This window comes from Jaculus jaculus, chromosome 16, assembly GCF_020740685.1.
Source record: "Jaculus jaculus isolate mJacJac1 chromosome 16, mJacJac1.mat.Y.cur, whole genome shotgun sequence".
Classification (NCBI taxonomy): Eukaryota; Metazoa; Chordata; class Mammalia; order Rodentia; family Dipodidae; genus Jaculus; species Jaculus jaculus.
Window position 1 is genome coordinate 5,867,282 of NC_059117.1, and position 16,826 is coordinate 5,884,107.

General features: G+C 43.2%; 1 protein-coding gene across 2 annotated transcripts in view; it reads left to right on the forward strand.

Annotated features, from left to right (window-relative positions):
• Hecw1 (HECT, C2 and WW domain containing E3 ubiquitin protein ligase 1) overlaps window positions 1-16,826 on the forward strand; it is a 290,938-nt gene that overhangs the window by 239,148 nt on the left and 34,964 nt on the right. For both annotated transcript variants that reach the window (XM_045136063.1, XM_045136062.1), the window contains 6 exons: window positions 2,875-3,009; window positions 5,820-5,925; window positions 7,678-7,774; window positions 11,874-11,957; window positions 13,049-13,158; window positions 16,451-16,571. In XM_045136063.1, the coding sequence (XP_044991998.1) occupies window positions 2,875-3,009; window positions 5,820-5,925; window positions 7,678-7,774; window positions 11,874-11,957; window positions 13,049-13,158; window positions 16,451-16,571 (653 nt within the window). The remainder of the gene's footprint in view (window positions 1-2,874; window positions 3,010-5,819; window positions 5,926-7,677; window positions 7,775-11,873; window positions 11,958-13,048; window positions 13,159-16,450; window positions 16,572-16,826) is intronic.

The window sequence follows — 16,826 nt, forward strand, 5'->3', positions numbered from 1 at the left end:
ATTGGAACTGGGGAGTATTTCGGAAACTGACAGCAATACTCATAAGAAATTCATATGTAATTAAAAAAATAGGAAATAGAATACTTGGAAAAATGAGCTCTTTGAGAAAAGTATCAAAGTACAATCTTACATAATACCAAACAAATTTCAGAAAAAGAAAAATTTGATGCTAATAATTAATGCACTAAACAAAACTAAAAGATTTTTAAGCCTTTATATAACCGGTGGAGGAAAAATTATTGAAAGATTTGAATTAATAGGAAAAAATTTTAAAGTGTATTAGAAAACAGATGCAAAAAGTCAAAGGCAATATGAAGTATAAATAATAAACCTTAATATTCCACCAACACCAAAACCTTGACATGAATTAGAATCCCCTATGAAACTAGCTTCTGAACATGCCTATGAGACACTATCTTGATTAGATCGAGATGGGACGATTCATCATCACTATGGGTGGCACCATGCCAGGGAGTTGGATCCTGGACTATATAAAAAGATGAGAGTCAGTATTCATTACTCTGTCTTCCTCACTGTGACCAGCTGCCTCAACCTCCCACTGCTGTACCTTCCCCATCATTGATGGACTGTAACCTCAAACTGTAAGCCAAAATTAATTTGTCCTTCAATTACTTTTTTGTCAGGTCATAGCAACAGTCATGATAACACACACAGGAGAGATAATGTAAACAGGACCCTTTAATGAAATTGGTTAACCATGATAACTAACAATAGATAATGTAAGCAGTACTCTAATGAAATTGGCTAGTAAAACTACAAAAGAATGTTTTCCTTTGTAAATTCCATGGTTAATTATAATTCACTATTATTCACCTTTCAACATTTCTAAGAGTTCTTTCAAAATTACTCACTAGGGCTGGAAAGATGGCTTAGCGGTTAAGCGCTTGCCTGCGAAGCCTAAGGACCCCAGTTCAAGGCTCAATTCCCCAGGACCCACGTTAGCCAGATGCACAAGGGGGAACATGCGTCTGGAGTTCATTTGCAGTGGCTGGAAGCCCTGGCGCACCCATTCTCTCTATATATCTATCTGCCTCTTCCTGTCTCTGTCTGCTGCTGTCAAATAAATAAATAAACAAAAAAATTTTAATTACTCACTAATTCCAAAAGCATTATAATAAAAGGAATACTATAAAACAGGGTATAGTACAATCATGTACAACTGTCAGGACTTTGTTGATATACAGCAATTATCTTAAATATGTTTGTAACTTTTATCTCAGTAAATAACAATTTTGCTAGAAATAGCACATGTCCACAAAAGTAAGAAGTATATTTTATAAACATCTAGGAATGTACTTAGATGATAAAAATCTACTTTAATATTTGTTGATTTAGCCAATTTTTTGTTTGCTTAAAATCTGTTATATAAACATGTTTATAGATTTTTGGATCCTTTCCACTCACATTTTGTCTTAATTAGATGATTTATTGTATTTTTAGCATTGCTCTCATCCCTTCAAGTCCTCACAATAGTGATCTTACTAAATTGATTGCTTTATAAAATAGTGCAGCTGTCATAATCAACAAGCTGTTGTGTAATAAACACAGTAGCTTACCAAACTGTAGGCCACTGGTGCTATTTGCTGAGCATGGACTGAATCTTTCAGGACACATCATCCGGGCTTTTCAATATTCAGCCATTTTTAAATCTGTATGAGATGCTATTTTGGGAAATTTTATTACAAGCCACAAATTTTTATTCTTTTTTTGGCGCTGACCTTTGTCCTTGAGGGCATTTGTGACTTCCATAATAAAGACATCTGCATGACTTGTTCTTTACCGTGATATTTAGTACCTGAAATTATATCTCCAAAGAATAATTACAAAATTTTTGTAACATCTCTTTGCTTTTGTCAGATGATATCTAGAAATGTCTAAAACTGGCACTGCTTTAGGTCCTAAAAGCCTGAAATGTCTTCATCAAACATTATATTTTGATTTCATTTAAAAAGCTTAACCCTCCCTGTCACTAGAGATAACTTTAAATTTAAAGAAAAAATGTTATCAAATATTAGAATATTAATTGAATTGGGTTTAAAACAACAACAACAAATCAAGCATCTAGCAAAAAGATGCAGTGAAATCCATTAGAATACAGCCAGCAAACTTAGTCTCATTAAGCTGTATGCTAGAAATATTTTGATATCTCACAGAAATGCTCATGGAATCATGTGTGCTGCAACAAAACACCTGACTTAAGGACTAGCCATTTAAGAGGACAGGTTGGCTGGGGCCGTAGTCCGAGGCCACACGCCACCGCAGCAGCCCCCACCGCACGGTAGCGGGAGCGGGAAGCCACTGGCCGCATTGCATCTGGCACCAGGAAGCAAAGGGAGCTGAATGCTTTTACACAAATCAGCACCTCCAGCCCATGGAATGACATCGCCCCCATGTAGGGTGAGTCTTCCCACTTCAATTAACCTAATCGTGAAAATCCCTCACAGGCTTGCCCAGAGATCTGTCTCCATGGTGATTCTAAATCTTGTCAAGTTGACAAGTGAGATTAAACATCACAATATGAAGATTTCTTATACGGAGTTATAGGTGCTGGTATGGAGAGACCACGTAGATACAGGCAGAGAAAAATAAAGGCTGAGAGAACAGTCCCCACCCTACTTTGTTTGCCATCTCTCTCATCCGTGGTGTCTGGGGTCACTTTGAGTTCATTCTTCATCCAGCTGCTGAGGACGCAAATGCCCAGAGCCCTGATCACATCTAGCTGCAGGAGTGCACAGCAGATGTAAGGGGTGCCGGACAGACAGGGCCGGAATGACATGGTGACTGAGGCCATGGCGTCCCCGTCCGCGCCAGCTCTCTTCCTCATGGGGCACTTCTCTTGCTTGTCTTTCCCAGTCTTTCTTTGTAGACCACAACAGCCGAGCGACCACTTTCATTGACCCCCGCATCCCTCTTCAGAATGGTCGCCTCCCCAGCCATCTGACGCACCGGCAGCATCTGCAGAGGCTCCGCAGTTACAGCGCCGGAGAGGTAATGGCCCCAACCAGCCCGCAGGTCCCTGGAGCCACCTCTGCCCTCCTGTAAGGCCAGAGTAGTTCTCAGATGCCAGCATCTCAGCTTGTCCCCCCCCCACCACCTCCCCTACCCCCCGTTCAACAGTAAAGGCAAATGCGTTCTGTGCCCTGGAAGAAGTGGCCACTGTAGGGTGTCCGTGTGACCCCTCAATCTGTCTCAAGCTACCTTCCTATTGCTCTAATCACCGCTACTAAAAACCAGCCACCAAGAAACATTAAACTTCACTAAAGGAAAGTGATACTGGGACCTTCCAGATTCAGCCATGTTCACAGGCTAAAGCTCGACCAACTCACAGCACATAGTGTTCTTCCCTGGTGGCATTTGATAGCACTTCAAAACTAACACAGGCTGTACTATGTTAGGGTTCTAGAGAAGAAAATCAAAAGTCTGTATTTGAAACAAGCAATTTTAACTTATTTTCAATGTCCAAATTAATGCTACTGAGGTAAGTTCTCTATTACTATAGGAGAACTACATTTAAAAAACTGAGCATTGCAGAGCCGGGCGTGGTGATGTATGCCTTTAATTCCAGCACTCGGGAGGAGGATCACCATGAGTTCGAGGACACCTTGACAATACATAGTGAATTCTAGGTCAGCATGGGCCAGAGTGAGACTCTACTTCAAAAAACCAAAAAGAAAAAAAAAAAAAAAAAAACAGCTGAGCATTGCAAACAGATTTAGTGTCAACAAAACAATAACATCCATTATATGATGTAAAAACTACCCAAACATATCCATCTCTCTTAGGAAATCCCCCTCAAATAGAAATATCATGAAAGTGTTCTGTCTGAAAGAAGACGGCCACAGTGGGTACCACTTGCATTGCCTGTTGTAAAACAATCGACTGAAATGTTTGAGTAACTTGAATGCAGTTCATTTAATATTAGCATCAATGGCAAAGCAACAGGTGCCTCAGCCAAGAATTAGCCCTGGTGTAGCGCATGGTAAGGAAGGGGCAGGTACTTGGACCAGCCATCTGTTTACTTCCCACTCCACTCAAGGCCAGTGGATTCTGCTCCTCACATTTTCAGCCCTCCTCTGTCCTGTACATCCCCTCTCTTCTGCTAACTTTGAGCTGACACAGGAGAAATCAAGCAAAGCAACAGAGAATCTGGGAGGATAAGGGACACAAAGGCGTCAAACGAGCCCCAGCCTTGAAGAAAACAAGTACTTGGTTCCTCCAGTAAGAGCTCGCAGCTTAGGGAGCGCGCAGACAGGAGGGCCCCTGGGATGGGAACAGAAGAGGGTGCAGCAGGAAATGGTGACTGGGCTTGCTGGGACATGGGCTTCCCAGCAAATATTTATCGCACGGAGGGTACTGTGGCACACAGGAAGTCAGACAGCCCTGCCCTGGAGAAGTGTTTGCTCTGCTTTTGAAGCCAAACCGAAAATACAGAGCTAAGTGTAATGGCTAATTTGTTTTATTTTTATCGTCCACTTAACTGGATTAGAAACCCCCAGAGCATGTGTGAGGCACACCTTTGGGGTGAGGGCTTCTCCAAAAAGAGTTAACCAGAGGAGGAAGACCCTCTCTGAACGAGAGCATGTCTGTGAGGGCATCTCCAGAGAGGATTAACTGGGGCGGGGGGGAGACTTTGCCTGAATGTGGCATCATCCATGGCCTAGAATCCTGGGCAGGTAAAAAGAGAAAATTGGGTAAGCTGAGCACCCACATTCTTCTCTCTCTCCCTCTTCCTCTTCCTCATTGCTTTTCTTCCCTCCACCCATCCTCTTCCTCCTCCTCTTCCTTGCTGGGATTACAGGCATATACCACCATGCTAGGGTGCAAAGGCTTAAGGAACAAAGTATAGAGAGTCATGGCAGAACAAGTTATGTGCACAGAACTTAGAGGTTGGTTCTTTTTTTGTAAATGACATGTATCTTTTAGTCATCACAAACACAAATTTTAGGCTAAAAAAGCCTCTTATCCCATGAGGTTTTGTCAAACTTTCCAACAATGAGCAAAATACTAGATGTGGGCTAGTAGCATGGTAAGTATAAATAAGCATGTTACAGTCCAATATTAGCTGGAATCCTGCTTCTCTTTCCTAGATTTGAAAATTTGGGGTAAAGTTACTTTTCTTAGAACTTCATGTTTTTCTGTTTGTGAATTGTATTTAATAATGCTTACCTTTAGAACTCTGTGAGGGTCCAAGACATGTTGTGCAGAGAAATGGGGGCACTGACTCGAACAAGAGACACTAAAGAAGGGATGCCTCCTGAGCATGCCCAGCGCCATTGAAGAGTAGTCGCAGTCACTACCGAGGCCCACTCCTGGTGCTCAGAAAGTTCGAGCATAAACCTACTTTAATGTAATGTTTATGATTTCACTCGAATGTTTCTGTTCAGTGCACTAATGTCATTAAATCCATGACATTTGGCAAGTCACTTTAAAAAAATTTTTTTTTTGTTTATTCTTATTTATTTATTTACGAGTGACAGACAGACAGAGAAAGAAGGAGAGAGAGAGAATGGGTGTGCCAGGGCTTCCAGCCACTGCAAAACAACTCCAGACACGTGCGCCCCCTTGTGCATCTGGAGGCAAGTCACTTTTTAAAAAAGCATGATGTAACACATCAAGCATGACACCAACCTGCTTTTTGAAACTTACTCATTTTTCATCAACTTGAGGATTGTAACTTCATTGTGTTTTAAGCCAGGTGAGGCCAAGACCTTTTAACACTCACATTGAAAAACTGATGTTAAAAGCGAATCTAAAATTGATGACAGATTATCTAATCTTACACTTTAACTTGAAAATAGGCCTCAGAAGTCTCTAGAAACAGAGGAGCATCTTTACTGGCGAGGCCAGGACACAGCCTAGTAGCTGCTATTCGAAGCCAACATCAACACGAGTCATTGCCACTGGGTACGTATTGTGCCTTTGCCCTGGCTACCCAACACTTAGCCTTGGTTTCCTTATCAGCAATCCTGTCATAGCCAAAGACTTGGATTTCCTTTCTCCTCTTTTATGATACTTCATGACCTGCCTCATCCCTTTGTTCACATCCTTCCCTCGACCCTTCCCACTTCCATTCCTCTCCACTCTCTTCTTTCTTCTTCTTTGCTTTTCTCCCTGCTCCCCTCCATACCCTCATGTTGCTTCTTTGTTTCATTCAGTGATTTGCCAGTTAAATCCAGAGAATATGGCCTGACTGAGATGCCTGATTTTCTTTGTGTTATACCCAGGGTTCTACATTATTTTTGTTTCTCCCTTTTTTTGTTGTTCTTGTAAACTGAAGATGGAACCTAGTACATGCTAGGCAAATGCCCTTCCATTGACCTACATCCCCAGGCATGTGTGTGTGTGTGTGTGTGTGTGTGTATGTATGTATATGTGTGTGTGTGTGATCTTTAGACAAAGCTTTGGACTCACGCTGTAGTCTAGGTAGGCCTTCATCTTCCTTCCACAGCCCTCAGTAGCTAGGATTACAGGTCTGTGCCACCAGGCCCAGCTGCATAAGATTTAGTTTACACCTCACTTTTATGCATGTTTGGGGGAAAATTTTAGTCATTTCCAACCTCAGTTACTTCTTACATATAGCTATGGGTAGTAAGTGTCAAGCTGTCAGAACAGGAATTCTTTGAACTCACAGAGAATCTTTTTTCAAAAATAACTTTCTCAAAAAAAAGGGGGTGGGGCTGGAGAGATGGCGTAGCGGTTAAGCGCTTGCCTGTGAAGCCTAAGGACCCCGGTTCGAGGCTTGGTTCCCCAGGTCCCACGTTAGCCAGATGCACAAGGGGGCGCACGTGTCTGGAGTTCGTTTGCAGAGGCTGGAAGCCCTGGCGCGCCCATTCTCTCTCTCTCTCCCTCTGCCTGTCTTTCTCTCTGTGTCTGTCGCTCTCAAATAAAAAAATAAAAAAATTTAAAAAAGAACTTTTTCAAAGGGAACTTTAAGAAAAGTTAGGAGGAAAATTTCAAAGCTCAAGCCAAAAAATGTCATTACAATCTGCTAGACTTTGTTCAACAACAAAATCCACCAAACGTGTTGCTCACTGCAACAGAGCAAGTGAACACGTTCAGTCTGTGCTGCACAGATCAGTCGAAAGCTTCCTCATTAGAACATTCGAGCAACAGCATGCTTAAGATCCAATTTCCCCCAATACAGTTATGTATTCTAATGTTAAAGATGTGTACAAACTTTTGCAGACAAAAGCCTAGAAAAGTAAAAACTGTCACCCGAATACCAATCAAAGTATTATAGAGGAGGGAACATTTTGGTGACATAATTTCTCTCTTCACTAGTGTTGAGCTTTAATCAGTTGAAATGTCTTTCTGTACCACATGTAAGCTTCATTAACGGTTTGCTTAGTTAATAAGAAAGTTAAACAGGGGCAGTAACTCCTCTTACAGGAGAACTGTTCTAATCCCCTTCACCTGTCCACTCCCAGACGAAGTAACCTCCAGCAAAGTTCAACATATTATGTTATACATGATTAATTTTGACCTGGTTCACTTTTCATTTTATCATTTTAAAATATGAATGCTGGATTATGTCTCATTAAAAGATGCAAAGACTACATGTTTTGATGAGTGTTTCCAATTTCTACATTGTTCTTAGTATCAAGTGGTCATTTTAGAAGCATCTATCTCAACCACTGTTCTGTTTGTCTGTTTCAGCTTATAATGACAAGATTGTAGCATTTCTTCGCCAGCCCAACATTTTTGAAATGCTGCAAGAACGTCAGCCAAGCTTGGCAAGAAACCACACACTCAGGTAGGGCTCACACCTCACTCCTGGAACTGTGGGCTTTTCAACTCTTTTCCAGGTTAGAAAATACCACTGTGGAGAGCAAGAAAAGTTATCAAAAGAGATGGTTATATTGTCATGTTATGTATTATATTACTGTATAATGCTGAAATGGTTTCCATAGGCTTGGAGGAAAAAATGGAACAGTCAAGCTCGGCACTGTTCTCTGTGCCATTGTATGTCCTTTAACCTGAAGTGAGGAGAATTTTGTGCATTATATAAAGTTATAAAGATAGCTTCTCTCCACAGTGCCCTACACAGAACTTACTGCTTCCTCTCTGGTCCTTAAGTGGAAACATGCCCGTTTCTATCTTTGGGAGCTGAGGATTCTCAGTCTGGGGTCCACAAAACCATTTGCTAGGTTAGGGGATGGATAACGAGTTCCCACAAAACTGTTCGGCACGCAGCAGAAAGTCATAAAGAAGGCACAGTGGAGGGGAAACGGAGCTAGAACGCCTAGGAGGCTAATGTGGCTTGCTTCTCTTTAAGCATGTGGTAACTGGCCTGATTCACCCCATATTCCCTACAGTTAGTGCTTTTATTATGCAGCTGTCCTGAGCTGAGGTTGTGTAGGTCATAGCAAACACAATATATGCAGGTTCTTCTTTCCAAGACTCTGCAATCCACTGAACAAGGCAGATGAGTTGAGTTCTGAAATTCTCTTAAGCCAAATAGAGGCTAATATGCTAAGCGCCAAGAAAGGCATGTTGAGAACCCACTGGTGTGAGGCAGTGTACTCCTGCTGAAAAGGCAAACACACTAAGCAGAATACAGAAGTGCTTTTCACATAGGTGATAGCTGGGGTGAAGAGCAGGTGCTCGTTGGGTGGAGGGTGAGGAGCAGGGAGAATGTGTGCAAAAGCCCTGAGGTAGGATACCACTGCCGTAAGTGAAGCATGGAAGAGCCTACGTGACCCTTCACCCGTGCTCCTAGTAGCAACCCCAATAAACTGACTTGATTGCCAAGTTGAAAAAAAGAAGAATCAAAAACAGTCTGTGTGCATGAGTAGATTGGAAGCCATGGCAGGACCATGAAGACGGAAAGGGAGGTGCTGTCAGCAATGGGAAGGAATTGGAATCATTATTTGAAGTATCATTCAGTTCACAAGAGTGAAGAGTTTTCAGCAGGAAAGGAATATAGTTGCATTAGTGCCTTAATGACAAATTGGAGAACAAGATGAAGGAGGGACATATAGTGTCACAGAGGGCTATGTAGGAAACTATTTTTTCAGTTGATGTGAGAGTGGACAGTCATAAAACATGGATGAAGAGCAGCATGGTGTGATCATAGCGATGCAAAGACAGCAGGAATTGATGGCAGATTGAGCAAGTGGGTGGTATAGTGAGTAAAGAAAAATGAAGGATCACAGCCAGGGGTGAGGTTAGCCCCATGGCAGAACAACACTTCCTAGCGTGTTTGATCCTCAGTACCAGAGAAGAGTGACCTTCAGTGCTAGGACTTCTGCAGGTGAGAAGTTGCTGGCATTATGTGCTGAGATGGGAAAGAAAAGAAGAGGAACCGGCTTGGGTAGAGAAAGAGTGGCAAGGATTCCATTTTAAATACGGAGTTCAGAGGCCACAACGTCAGATGTTCAAAGAGGCCACTGGCTCTGCTGACCTAAGGAGAGTATGTGCTTGAGGCTTCCTTTTGCCCAAAGGCTGGACGTAGTGGAGACAGTTGCACGCTCACGCTGTAGTCAGAGCCTTCCGTAGAGGGTCCTAGGGACACTTGAAGGTCTCCTATGCTCCTGTGCCTGGGTGAGATGTTTCGACACGTGCCAGAGGGTATAATGTATGGGAAACAGCCATGAGCATGCTCAGAGAGCTGCACTGAACACTGTGGCCTATGGATGAGGTGCACACATGTAGCGCAGCGATGGAACTCCCGCACCGGGGCCATTCCCTGTGCCTGGTAACAGCACGGCGCTGCCATGGTGGAGTTGGTCCTCCCTGAGCCTCTTTTGTGCAAGGGACCCTGAAAATAAAGATGATCCACAGAGTATTGTCCTGTTTCTGCACACAGAGGTGAGGGCTTACCTAAATATGGGGCACAAAATGTGAAAGCCAGGGCTGGAGAGATGGCTTAGTGGTTAAGCGCTTGCCTCTGAAGCCTAAGGACCCCGGTTTGAGGCTCAATTCCCCAGGACCCAAGTTAGCCAGATGCACAAGGGGGCACACGCGTCTGGAGTTCATTTGCAGTGGCTGGAGGCTCTGGCATGCCCGTTCTCTCTCTCTCGCTATCTCTGCCTTTTTCTCTCTGTTGCTCTCAAATAAATAAATAAATTAAATAAACAAAATTTTTTTTAAATGTGAGAGCCATGCAAGTAAGTGAAACTAGTAAATCAGAGAAGTAGGTCCAAAAATGTCTTCTAAACAGGAAGCCTTTGAGGTAGAATCTGGGCTTGGAGGACAAATCTTGACACAGAATTGAGGACAAAGGTACAGGGAGAAGTGGGTAGAAAGGAAGCCTGGTCTTGTGTCCACCCATGGCCGGGCTGCCACCACTCCCTGCAAGATGATTTAGACAGATGTGTCTTCCATCCACAGTCAGAGAAACCACTAGCAACATCCTCCAGATTTTACTTAAAGTGTTTACTGAGGTTGAATCCCAAGGTGTGCTCTGTAAAGTCACATTTTACATATCTTTGTAAAGTCAAAAAAACATTCCATCTCCCTGAAAAATACCCATGCTACCCAGGCGTGGTGGCGCATGCCTTTAATCTCAGCACTCAGGAGGCAGAGGTAGGAGGATCACTGTGAGTTCGAGGCCACCCTGAGAATGCAGAGTGAATCAAAGGTCAGCCTGAGCTAGAGTGAGACCCTACCTTGAAAAATCAAAAAAAAAAAAAAAAACATGCTAGGGCTGGAAAAATGGCATAACCGTTAAGGAGCTTGCCTGCAAAGCCTAAGGACCCAGGTTTGATTCCCCAGGACCCACGTAAAGTCAGATGCATAAGGTGGCACATGCATCTGGAGTTTGTTTTCAGTGGCTAGAGGCCCTGGTACGCCCATTTTTCCTCTCTTTCAAATACATACATATATAAAATATCTAAAATATTTTTAAAATACCTACACTAAAATGTCAAGTTGATTATATTTTTGCCTGAAAACATGTTGTGGTGAATATCTGGATTCATACTCAGACAACGTTGTGTTTGCAGCCTTCCCTGTGGCATCCCTGGGGAAACTAAGGGAGATGTGAGAGCTCTTTGTATTCTTATAGTTCACACACAAATCTCAACCTGTGTCAAAATACAAAAGTAAGAGAAGAAAGTTGAATATTGTTCAAATCAGTCTCTAAGGCTTTCCTAGATTTCTGCCGACAAAGGCAAAATATTAACTCCTTTGAAGCACACATTGGTGGAGTATTCTTGAAGGTGGGATTGGCGCTATCTGCATAAGATCTGACAAGCAAATTGCACAGTTGATTTGGTCAAAGTAAGCATTACTTAGTCGTAGACTTGCTTGAAATCATTTTCCAGGCTGGAGCCTGGGGTTGTGGCAAAAGTCAGAATAAGTAAGCTACAACTAAACAGAGAGAAGCTGAGGCCTGTGCTTTCTCTGATCTAAGAGATCCTTGTCTGTTGGTCCCTCTGTGCCCAGTGTGGCATTATAAAATCTGATTCAAACACAAGATTTACCAAGAGCCATCCTACTCAACGTCCTCCCATGGCCTCCGTTGCACCTTGAGCCCAGAGCCGTCCTTTCACGTTTCCCCTTGGTCCAGCTCAACCCAGGTCTTTGCTCTTTGAGGCGGCCCTAGCTTTGCTCCACTGTCTGGGCTCCGAATGTGTGTGCGTCTCAGCAGAAGTCACCCCCTGCAGAGCACTTGTGAAACCAAGGGATCTGAGACTCCTGAAATGCACCAGACGCTAGAGAACGCTGTGAGTTCGAGGACACCCTGAGACTACATGGTGAATTCCAGGTCAGCCTGAGCTAGAGTGAAAACCTACCTCAAAAAAAAACCAGAAGGGCTAAAAAAAAAAAAAAAAAAAAAAAAAAAAGATTTACTACTTAGCTTCTGCATTGGTTTCTTTAATTCGCATTTTCTTTCTGCCTTACTCTAGGGAGAAAATCCATTACATTCGGACAGAGGGCAGTCATGGGCTCGAGAAGTTGTCCTGTGATGCAGATCTGGTCATTTTGCTGAGGTGAGGGTTACACCTGAGATGTTCTAGAAAAGCTACACTGGAACACGGTGGATATACTGTGCCTAGAAAGGGATGGGGCTGAAACACTAGCCATTCGTTCTAGAAGATTCTGGTTGCTGAAACTTAAGTAGGGCACCCTGCTCCTGCTGTTCATCGTTACCCTTAAATTTACAACTAGGGCTTCAAAAGCTACATATAGGGGGCTGGAGGGCAGCTTAGCGGTAAAAGCAGCTGCCTACAAAGCCAGAACCCAGGTTCAATTCCCCAGGACCCACATCAGCACAATGCACAAGGTGGCGCATGGGTCTGGAGTTCATTTGCAGTGGCTAGAGGCCCTGGAGCACCCACTTCCTCTCTCTGTCCCTCCTTCCCTCTCTCTATCTATCTCTCTCCCCCTCTCCCTGTCCCTCTTTCTCTCTGTCAAATAAATAAATAAAAATAAACTATTTTTTTAAAAAAAATTTTTAAAGCTACATATAGTTTTTGGTAGTCTTTGCTGTAGACTTAAATAAGGTCTTAGAAATCATAGCGCTGGGCTGGAGAGATGGCTTAGTGGTTAAGCGCTTGCCTGTGAAGCCTAAGGACCCCGGTTCGAGGCTCAGTTCCCCAGGTCCCACGTTAGCCAGATGCACAAGAGGGCGCAAGTGTCTGGAGTTCATTTGCAGTGGCTGGAGGCCCTGGCACGCCCATTCTCTCTCTTCTCTCCCTATCTGCCTCTTTCTCTCTCTGTCACTATCAAATAAATAAAAATAAAAAATAAAATAAAAAAAATCATAGCGCTTGCCGGTTAGGTGCTCCTACCTTTTGTGAATATACCTAAATCTAATCCTTTTTTTTTGGTTTTTCGAGGTAGGGTCTCACCCTAGCCCAGGCTGACCTGGAATTCACTATGGAGTCTCAGGGTGGCCTCGAACTCACGGCGATCCTCCTACCTCAGCCTCCCGAGTGCTGGGATTAAAGGCGTGCACCACCACGCCCGGCAAATCTAATCCTTTTTTGGTTGATGGGAACTCTACTACTGTTAGCCAATTTACTTGTGAATACTTTCTCAGGAGACAGAAAACTGATGTCTCTCTCTCTAAACTTTGCAGTCTCTTCGAAGAAGAGATCATGTCCTACGTTCCCCTGCAGGCTGCCTTCCACCCTGGGTACAGCTTCTCTCCCCGCTGCTCACCATGCTCCTCACCTCAGAACTCCCCAGGTAATGGGGTCCGGCCCGGCGCTGTGGGTGTTTGAACCAGCTGAGGGGATGAAGGGGAACTCACCACTCCATACTTCCTGACCAGAAGTGTATGCTAAGTCAAGTATGGACAAACTACTGGCTTTTTTCATAACATCTCCAGGCTAGAATCACATTTGTTTATGTTATTTACTGGTTTCAAAAACATTTTCTGAAGACTGCCCTTTGTGAGGTAGAGCCTCACTATATATACGCCCAGGCTTTAAACAAACCAGAGCTAGGCTGCCTAGATTTGACAATTATTAAGCCCCAGCCACCCACATACTGGGATTACAGTACTGTACCATCATGCCCAGCTAAGAAAAACTATTAGACATAGTGTGATGAGAAAATCGATTTCCAGGGGCTGGCAACATAGATGGCTCAGCAGTTAAGGCATTTGCCTGCAAAATGTAAGGACATGGGTTCAGTTCCTCAGTACCCACATAAAGCCAGATGCACAAGGTGGTACATGCACCTGGAATTCCTTTGCAGTGGCTGCAGACCCTGGCATGCCCATCCTCCCTCCCCCCTGCTTCTTTCTCTGTCTCTATTTTTCTCTCTCTCTCTTTCTCTCAAATAAATAAAAATGTAATAAAAGACAATCAAACCTCAGTAAACATAAATAATAGTTCGTCATAACCTGGCCATGCCTATACATTTATGTATTTTCTGTGGCAGTTTTCTTAAAGTAACAAAGGTGAGCAACATTAGGAAGCTGTGTGGCCTACACAGCTAAATATATCCCACCTGGCCCTGCCCAGAGCCAGGCCCACGCTCTAAGCGGTTGCATTCCAAGGACCTTCTCCAAACAGTTCAGAGGGACGTGCCCTTGCTGAAACCTTTGCCGTGTGACTCTGAAGGCGATGGATACTCATTCCAGGAACACATTTAGTGAGAAGTATTCTTAATTCTCCCCAAAGATTCCAAAGAATTTCCTAAACCATGTAAAATTGTCCTCCTTACATGTAAAAAATATTTACTCATGACATAAAAATTCTTTTTAAGTATTTTCTATTCCAAATAAAGGACTGTATATTGAAGTGTTGAGCTTAAAAAAAAAAAGAAAGAAAGAAAAGATATTTCCTGAAGTGATCAATTAACTTAGATAAATCCATGGTCCAAAACTGAATCCGTGTACTTCCTCCCTTTACATTTGGCTTGCATTCCCACATTGTTGTAGGCTTCTGGGTCAACCCAGATTTCTTTTTGTAACTTTAAAAGTGAAAGCAGTTTGAAACATCTGGGAACGTCTTACCACAAGACCTCTGGAAATAGGACCCATCTTTGCCCTTTGAAATCAGTAGAGCAATTTGAACGAGACAGAGACGTTAACAATGTTTGTTATCTTGGAAGAAACTTTTTTCTTTTCTTTTTAGTTTTTTGAGGTAGGGTCTCACTCTGGCCCAGGCTGACCTAGAATTCACTATGTAGTCTCAGGGTGGCCTTGAACTCATGGCAGTCCTCCTACCTCTGCCTCCTGAGTGCTGGGATTAAAGGCGTGCACCACCGTGCCCGGCTTATAAAGAACTTCTGTCTCGGTTGTTGCCATAGATCTCACACACTAGGACGTCTTTTAGTTTGGCTCCTCCGAGTTGTGTCATTCAGAACTCTCTCCTCAAGTAGTTTTGCTAGTTGATAGTCTGTTATTCATACTTTATAGCGTTGTCATAAGCACTAATAATATTGTTAAGGAAAAGCCCAAGAGACAAATGACACCAGTAAGACTCCGTAGCCTGGGAGAACGAAAGCCAGGGCTAGAGCCACTATCAGGACGGGCATTTCCCGTGTGCACAGGGACGCCTACTTTTGGGGAGCAGATGCTGCCATCTCCATCTAGGGGAGCTGTTGATCTTCTTGGCAATCTTCCATGCTGCTATAGGGACACCAATCGAATAATCCACACTTTTACTTCACAGTCAGTAGACATAGAATAGGGTTTTAATATCATCATATGGAAGCAATCCTATATTTCGGAAAACATAAAATTATAATTATTTGCTAATTGAGAATCATTTGGACTCATTTTATAATAACCATCATCTTTCTTAATAAAGATATATCATCCAATGCACTTAACCAAAGGTTAAATTTTTTTTCTCTCTCTTGCTTTGACTATGGGGTTAGGAATTAGGTAATGCAGGCACTTTGGTGTTAGGCCTCTAAGACATTTGCCTGAGTGTTACAATGATATAGAAGCACAGAAGTTTATGGTAAAGCACTTTATAAGTCTAGAATACTTGATAAGTGCAAGGCCAGAAAGAGATCCTGTCTGCCGGGCGTGGTGGCGCACGCCTTTAATCCCAGCACTCGGGAGGCAGAGGTAGGAGGATCACCATGAGTTCGAAGCCACCCTGAGACTCCATAGTGAATTCCAGGTCAGCCTGGGCTAGAGTGAGACCCTACCTCGAAAAACCAAAAAGAAAAAGAGAGATCCTTTCTGGAAAAAAAAAATCCTGGATGTCCTCTCACGTGTACACGCACATGCACACATGCTCACACCCACTAAAAAGAAAGAGAAACATGGCCTGAAATAATTGGGATGGAATACATAAACATTCCCATCAAAATTCAATTTTCTTCTTAGTATCTTAATGTAAAAGTAACTGAGGAGATGGCTCAGTGGTTAAAGACACTTGACTCTAAAGCTTGCGAGCCTGGGTTCAGTTCCTCAGTACTTACACAAAGCCATGTGCATTAATCTGAGGTTCACTTGCAGCAGCAAGAGGTCCTGGCATATATTCATTCTCATTCCTCTCTCTCCCTCCCTCCCTCCCTCCCTCCCTCTCTCTCTCTCTCTCTCTCTCTCTGTGTATGTGTGTGTGTGTGTGCATATATATGCTATTTTTCTCTCAACTAAATAAAAATATAGATGCTTAGGGTTAAAAAAGATTTAAAAGTAACTGAGGGCATAATAGAAATAAAGGGAAGCCAGGCGTGGTGGTGCACGCCTTTAATCCCAGCAGTTGGGAGGCAGAGGTAGGAGGATTTCCATGAGTTCAAGGCCACCCTGAGATGACAGAGTTAATTCCAGGTCAGCCTGGACAAGACTGAGACCCTACTTCGAAAAAACCAAAAGAAGAAAGAAAGAAAGAAAGAAGGGAGGGAGGGAGGGAGGGAGGGAGGGAGGGAGGGAGGGAGGGAGGGAGGGAAATACTTACAGAAGGTTGTAAGGCCTGGGGACAGGCCTCGGGTAGGTACCTGCTCTACTGTCACTCTGGCTATTAGCTCTGGGATAGAGTGACGGCCGTGAGCCCGTGTTCTTCTCCTGCAGGTTTACAGAGAGCCAGCGCAAGAGCACCTTCACCATACCGGAGAGACTTTGAAGCGAAGCTCCGCAATTTCTACCGAAAATTAGAAGCCAAAGGATTTGGTCAGGGTCCAGGGAAAATCAAGTGAGTGTTTGCCAATAAGTTCAGGGTATAGACATTTTTAAATCATTTTTCAAATCTTTGTAATGTATTTTTAAATAATAGATACCCTGGTATGGTGACAGTTATGGTCAGAAAGGTAGGAACAAGAAAGTTTGGGAGTTGAAAGAAAAGAATGATACTTAAGAAGATGGAAGGAAGGGAGGGGAAAAGAATGAACAAGGTGAAGAGAAGGAGAAAGAACAGTAGTGGTACATAATTGTCAACCTTTTCAAGAAT